The sequence below is a fragment of the Anas acuta genome, chromosome 13 (genome assembly GCF_963932015.1).
Source record: "Anas acuta chromosome 13, bAnaAcu1.1, whole genome shotgun sequence".
Classification (NCBI taxonomy): Eukaryota; Metazoa; Chordata; class Aves; order Anseriformes; family Anatidae; genus Anas; species Anas acuta.
The window spans coordinates 5,760,585-5,767,465 of NC_088991.1; the positions used below are offsets into that span (position 1 = coordinate 5,760,585).

The 6,881-nt window shown below is 65.4% G+C and overlaps 1 protein-coding gene across 2 annotated transcripts; it reads left to right on the plus strand.

Moving 5' to 3' along the window:
• Positions 1-4,174, plus strand: LOC137863608 (Krueppel-like factor 8). 2 transcript variants are annotated; one of them, XM_068696898.1, is made up of 5 exons: positions 1-147; positions 951-1,533; positions 1,918-2,044; positions 2,144-2,280; positions 3,345-4,174. In XM_068696898.1, exons 1-5 carry the CDS (start codon positions 121-123, stop codon positions 3,524-3,526), a joined length of 1,056 nt encoding a protein of 351 aa, XP_068552999.1. In that variant the 5' UTR covers positions 1-120; the 3' UTR covers positions 3,527-4,174. The 2 variants fall into 2 exon arrangements, with proteins under 2 accessions (XP_068552999.1, XP_068553000.1); XM_068696899.1 differs by having other exon boundaries at positions 2-147; positions 1,942-2,044.
• The last annotated feature ends 2,707 nt before the right edge of the window (positions 4,175-6,881 follow it).

Below are 6,881 nucleotides of genomic sequence, written 5' to 3' on the forward strand. Positions count from 1 at the left end.
TCCCCTCCCGTGGGCGCGGCGCGGCGCGGCCCAGCCCCGCCCGGCCCCGGCACGGCCCCACCCGCCCCGCCCCGCCCCGCCCGGCGCCGCCCGGGGCCCGGGGCAGCGGCGGCGGCTGCGATGCGCTCGGAGGAGCCGCACGGCAAAGTGAGAGCGGCCGCAACCGGGCCGGGGGGGAGCGGGGCCGGGCCAGGCCGCCTCCATCTTGAGCGGGCTCTTAAAGGGGCCGCGGTGGGGCTGGGGGGGGGGGGTTGGGATATACGGGAGGGGGTGGGGGGGGGGGTGGGGGGGGGGGACGCGGCCCCGCAGGTGCCGCCCCGCCCCGCGCGGGGCCTCCCGGGGCCTGCCCGGGGTTGGGGGCAAGGGGGGAGCGGGGCCATTTTGGGAGGGGTGGGGTGGGGGTGAGGGGGGGGCTCCCGCCCTGTGCCCTCCCCCCCTGTGCCCTCCCCCCCCCGTCCCGTCCCCTCCCGGCCGCCCCGGGGGTAGCGGCGCCTTTAAGCGCGGCCCCGCTTCCGGGGAGCGCGCGCGCGCGGGGAAGGTCACGGCGGGAGGCGCGGGGGGGGGGGGGAGGTGGGGAGGGGGGGGCGAGGCGCGACGTCGCCGCGCGCGCGCGCCCCCGCCCCACCCCGCCCCGCCCTTTGGTCTTAAAGGGCCCGGCCCCTTTAAGAAGGCGCGGGGGGGAGGGGGGCGAAGCCACGCCCACAGCTCCAAGCCACGCCCCCTCCCCGAAGCCACGCCCCCTTTCTAGCCCCGCCCACCACAGGCCACGCCCACATTCGGAGGCCCCGCCCCCTGGCACGCGGTGGGGGGGGGCGGTGTCCGTTGGGGCAGGTGGGTGGGGGTGGGCGGTGGGTGATGGGGGGGGGGGGGAGGTAATTAACCCCCCCCCGTTAATTAACCCCCCCCGTTAATTACCGAGCGGCCCCGTTAACCAGCGCTTAACCCCGCAGGGCGCGGGGCAGGGGAAGGCGCCCCCCAAGATGAGCTCGTCCTCGCTGCTGGCCGAGCCCCCCCTGGAGCCCCCCCCGGTGCTGCTGGCCGACATCAAGACGGAGCCCCCCGAGGAGCTGCTGGCCCCCGACTGCGGGCAGCCGCAGGCCGAGCCCGTCGACCTCTCCCTCAACAAGGCCAAGGCCCCGCCGCCGCCCCCCGTGCCCGCCGCGCAGCCCCCGCCGCCCCCTCCGCCCCCCCCCTCGGTGCACTCGTCCCCTCTGCTGGTGGCTCCCCCCGTCCCCGCCGCCGCCCCCAGCGTCTCCATCGCGTCGCCGGCGCTGGGCTCGGCCGCCTCGGCCATCCCGGCCGTGCTGTCGCCCGGTTCCATCCTGGCGTCGTCGCAGGGCAGCGGCGGGCAGCAGATCCTGCACGTCATCCACACCATCCCCTCGGTCAACCTGCCCAGCAAGATGGGCAACCTGCAGACCATCCCGCTGGTGGTGCAGTCCCTCCCCGTCGTCTACACCACCATGCCGGCCGACGGCGTCACCGCCATCACCGTGCCGCTCATCGGGGGAGACGGCAAGAACACCGGCTCCGGTAAGGGGCTGTCGGCAGGGTGGCGACCCCAAAAAGTGGCCCCTGAGTGCCCCCCTGGTGTCCCCGTGCTGGTGGCCACCCGCAGTGGCTTCATTTTCAATGTCCCCCCCCATGATGTCCCCACTGTGTCCCCCTCCATATGGGGTGCCCAACCCCAAAATGTCCCCTATCCTAACTGCGCCCCCATCCCCCTTACAAATGGGTTTATGTCCCGCTTGTGTCCCAGGGGTACCTCCCCGTCCCCAAAATCCCGTTAATTTTATAAGGGGGGGTCACGCCACCGCCTGTCGCTGCACTGGGGGCGACGGGCGGGTTTTTGGGGTGTTTGCTCCCCACGTGCCCTGCACTCCCGGCCTGTCCCCATCCCTCCTTGTTCCTCAATAGCTTTTCTTTCCCGCCCCCCCCCAGTGAAAATCGACCCCGGCGCCATGTTCCCCATGGACATGCCGAGCGACAGCGAGGACAGCGCCTCGGAGAGCGGCCCCGCGCCCTTCCAGGACCTGCAGCGCGAGTGAGTGCGGCCCCGGGATGAGGGTGGTGGTTTGGGGGGGGTCCCGGGGGGGTGCACGGCGCCACCATCCCTGTCCCTGTCCCTGTCCCCCCCCTCCAGGGCTGCCACCCCGCGCCTGCCCCGCGCCGAGTCCCCCGACCTGAAGAAGCGGCGGATCCACCAGTGCGACTTCGAGGGCTGCAACAAGGTGTATACCAAGAGCTCCCACCTCAAAGCCCACCGGAGGATACACACGGGTAATGGGGCCGGGGGGGGACAGGAAATGGGGTAATGGGGTGAGGGGGTGAAGGGGTGAGAGGGTAAATGGGGTGACAGGGTAATGGGGTGCGGGGGTAGTGGGGTAAAAAGGTGGTGGGGTGATGGGGTGAGAGGGTAGTGGGGTGACAGGGTGATGGGGTGACAGGGTAGTGGGGCCATGGGGGAATTAATTGGGCAGCAGGGTAACAGGGGAGTGGGGTGACGGGGTAGTGGGGTGACAAGGTGACAGGTAGCGGGGCAAATGGGGTGATGGGGTAGTGGGGTGACAAGATGACAAGTAGTGGGGTGGCGGGGTAGTGGGGCCATGGGGTAATAGGGTGTTGGGGTAATAGGGTGTCAGGGTAATGGGGTGTCGGGCAGAGGGGTCTCGGGGCCGCCCAGGGGCAGTTCCCCAGCCCGGGGCAGGTCCCTGGGGGCCCTTGGGGACTGCTGGGGGCGTGGCCTCGGGGCAGGGGGCGTGGCCTGGGGGCAGGGGGCGTGGCCTCGGGGCAGGGGGCGGGGCGCCCAGGTGCTGCCGGCCACGCCCCCAGCCCGCAGGGTGGGCGGGGCCCGGCGGCGCTGAGCCCGGCGCGGCCTCTGCGGGCGTGGTGCCGTAATGCACCTAATAGGCGCGCCCCGCGCTGCGTTACCGTAACGCGCACAATAAGCGCGCAACGCAGCCCAGTTTTAGGGCTGTCACCGCCGCGCACCCAGCGCAGGGCCACGCGGGGGCAGCCTCGGCCCGGCCGTGCCGTGGCCGCGCATCGGGAGCTCCTCCGTGTGGGGGCGGCACCGCCCTGGGGCGGGCAGATAGCGGGGTAACGCCCGGGGGGGGCACGGCGGCTGTAGGGCGGTGCCGCAGGGCGCCCCACAAACGCAGGTCCCGGCCGCAACCCACCCAGTGCTCACCCCTTTGAGGCCGTTGTTGAATTGCACCTAGCGCGGCCCCCCCAGAATTTTGGGGCCGTTACCGTATTTCGCCTAGCGCCCCGCCGCAGGCATTTCGGGGGCGTTACCGTATTGCACCTAATAGCGAGCACACCACCCCCTCTATACCCCGCAGGCGAGAAGCCCTACAAGTGCACCTGGGAGGGCTGCACCTGGAAGTTCGCCCGCTCGGACGAGCTGACCCGGCATTTCCGCAAGCACACGGGCATCAAGCCCTTCCGCTGCTCGGACTGCGACCGCAGCTTCTCCCGCTCCGACCACCTGGCCCTGCACCGCCGGCGGCACATCATGATGTGAGAGGAGCGAGGCGACCGGGGGGGGCACTGCGGTGGGCTCACAGCCCGGGGACTGCAGGGAGCGAGGCCCCAGCACCAGCGCGGGACGGCCTCCGGAGCATCCTCCTCGTCCTCATCCTCCTCTGGGTCTCTCCTCCCCGCCGGCAGCACCTGGGGGCTCCTCCTGGGCTCCTCTTGGCTCTCGGCGGCCTCCTGCCCATCCTCTGCGCTCGCCTTCCCCGTGGACGTGGCGAGGATCGAGGTGGGGAGGTCTCCACTCTGCCTCCTTCCAGCTGGGAAAGCCGCCGAGCCTCCTTCCCCGCCTCGCCCAGAGCCCCCCTCCGTGTGTCGCCTCTTCCCGAACCCCCCTTGGCCCGTACCGGGTTCCCCAGGACTTGCTGGGGGCCGGGAAGAAAAGAAAAAGCAAGGGGAAGGGGGTACAAAAGGAAACGGGGAAAAAAAAAAAAGGAGGAAAAAAAAAAAAAAAAAAGCCCCATCCCACCACCGAGACCGCCAGCACGGAAAAAAGGGAAACTTTGCGGAACGTGGAACTGTGATTTTTGGAGTTCTGAGGGGGGTGGGAGGGGGTGGGGTGCCGGCTCGCAGTTTTTGCAGACTATGGGACAGTCGAAGCGTTTCTAACTTAAAAAGGCAGCAGCCTCCCTACGGACCGTGGCCACGCGCTTTTCTTTGTACTGGTAATGGGGATTTTTGTGGGGTCGCCCTCGCTGTGGTGCTGTGGTGCTGGGAGGGCGGCAGCATTCGGGGTGGTGGGGAGGGGAAGGGTGATGGGGGCCGTGACCCCCCCCCAGGGCCAGTTGGAGCTGGGGAGCTTCCCAGCGAGCTGCCTTTGAGGTTGGGGAGGGGGGGGCAGAGCCCCACGGCCCCCAAAAAGGGCCCTCCTGGGGGCTTTTCCTCTGTGTGCGTGTGTGTGCATGTCCCCAAACCGCCCCCTGCCCGTGCTCACCAGCTGGTCCGGCTCCTCAGGGCCGGGGGGAGCCCCCACATCCTTCCCTGCCTCGAGAAGACCCCAAAAGGGGAGGCTGTGACAGCCCCGGGGGGGGGGCAGCACTACTGATGTCCCGTCCGGGGTCCGTCCTGCCAATCTGCTGTTTTCCAAGACCAGGATGATGGGGTTTGGGGTGGGGGCTTTTTCTTCTTCTTCTTTTTTTTTTTTTTCTTCCTTTTTTTTTTTTTTTCCCCCCCGTTTGTTTGTTTTAAAACCGTGAGATTTTAAACTCTTGAGCTGTGACATTTGTACAAAAGCGTTTGATGTTTTTCTACAGGGGAATAACATTGGAAGCGGAGAGGAGCTTGGTGGTGTGTGTCTGCGCCGCGGGAGGGGCTGAGCTGGGTGAAACGACGTCCCGCACCCCCCAAGGTCCTCTTCCGAGGTTTTATTGAAGAGAAAAAAAACACAAAAATCAAAAAGAGGGGGGAGGAAATAGAGTTGTACCCCAGAGGAGGAAGGCCGTGGACATCGGTCCCCCTCTGCAGGCTGCTGTGGTTGAGGAGGGGGCTCAGGCCCTGCTGGGCTCCTGCCTCCTCCCTAAATATCCTCTCTGGAGGCCCCACTGCTTCCCAGCCCTGCAGAGCCCTGGTGGTGCTAATTAGCCTTAATTACACCGAGCAGCCTCACGTGGGGCCTCCACACACCCCTCACAGGCCCAGGAACCCCTCCATGTTAGGCCTGGAGCCACCACCCCACTCCCTGAGCTGTGTTGTGGTGTCACGGCCCCATAGGGCTGGCTTCAGGCCTGCCTCGGCCCCATGAACCCCACCGCTGACCCCCTCGGACCTGCTGGTGGGGCTCCCCCCATGGGAGCTGCTCTGACCCCCACTGTGCCCCGTGCATGGGACATGCCCCTCGTGGCCTCCCCAGCGAGGCTCCGGGTGGCGCTCACCCAAGCTTATTGACCCCAAAGGCCTCCACGAGGTGTTCTGGAGACCGCAGAGCTGCATCTCGGCCCCATGGCACCCACAAGTGACTTCCCCGTGTGCCTGGGAGCCCCCCGATATCTCCTTGAAGCCCAGCCGGCTCCCACCAGAAGCCCCTTTGCACAGTGTGCTCAGGCCGGGAGTGAGGTGAACCCCAAAGAGCTCCTTTGGGGCGAGCAGGGTTCAATCCTCCCTGCTTTGGGGTTCGCCCTGGTTCCTGGGTTCCCGGGGGGGCCTCTCCGGCCCCGTGCTCACCAGACTGGTTCAGCAGGGGCTGGGCGATTTGGGGCGGCCGCCGCGCTTTGAAGGGCTCCAAAAAAGGGTCTGATGGCCGCCAGCCTCCTGGCGGAGAAAAAAAGGCAGAAAAGGTGGTTTTGGGTTTCGGCGGGGGATTGGGCCGCCCCGGCAGCCCTGTGGGGCTTTGTCTGCTGGTGGCGGTGAAAGGGATCCCCGAGGGCCGTGTCCCCGCTGCTGCATCCCAGGGGAGGCGAATTTGGGGCCGTGCAGTGAGGGGTGGGTGCACCCAGGACGGGGCAGAGCCCTGCGGGGATCCCCAGCACTGAGGGGGGGACCCCAGATTTGGTTCTCGACCTGGGCCGTGGTCGGAGCTTTTCCTGCTCCTCGTTCTGGTCTGACCCAAGGGTGCTCAGCACGGGTTTGGGTACAGCAGGTGCCCGGTTTCAGGCACCTGGGGGTGCACCCAGAAGCTTTTTGGCTTTTTGGTTTCAGGTCAGGAAAAAAAGACAATTTTTATTCCCACGTTGCTCCGGCTTTCCATACTCCTCTTTTATTTTATTTTTTTTTGCCCCTCTTCAAAAAAAAAAAAAAAAAAATCCAAGACCACAAAACACCAGGCTTAATAAAAAAAAAAAAAAAAGAAAAAAAGTGTAATTTTAAAAAAGCCAGGCATGCATATTTGCAAAAAAAAATAAAAATAATAAAATAAAAACAACAACAAAAAAACAAGAAAAAAGAAAACGAAAAAAAAATAAAACAAGCAAAAACCACCAGACATAATAGCAAAAGAAAAAAAAAAAACAACCAACAACCCAAACCTCAGGCATAATTGCAAAAAAAAAAAAAAAAAAGCAAAAACACAGGCAGAATTGTAAAAGGAAAAAAAAAAAAAAAAGCATAATTGCACAAAACCCCGGCCATAATTGCCTCGCGTGTCCATCAGAGCCGAGCAGGAAAGCCCGGCGCCCTCACACCTGCCCTTCCAAACTTTTTTTCCCCTACTTTTCCCCTAATTTTCCCCAAACCCCAGCCTCCCCCCATCTCTTCGGGGCGGCCCCGGCCCCTCGCTGCCCCCAGCCCCGGGGCTCCCCGCTCCGTGCCGGGGCCGCTTTTATCCTCCCGTGTCCCGGCGGGGCCGGCGGTCCCGGTCCTCCTCCTCCTTCTTCTCCTCCTCCTCCTCCTCCTCTTCCTCCTCCTCCTCC

Excerpts from the sequence above, each read along its gene's own strand:
- LOC137863608 (XM_068696898.1), top strand. The coding sequence starts at position 121 with ATGCGCTCGGAGGAGCCGCACGGCAAA. Across the intron at positions 148-950 it reads CGGAGGAGCCGCACGGCAAA|GGCGCGGGGCAGGGGAAGGC; the intron begins GTGAGAGCGGCC and ends TTAACCCCGCAG. Across the intron at positions 2,045-2,143 it reads TTCCAGGACCTGCAGCGCGA|GGCTGCCACCCCGCGCCTGC; the intron begins GTGAGTGCGGCC and ends CCCCCCCTCCAG.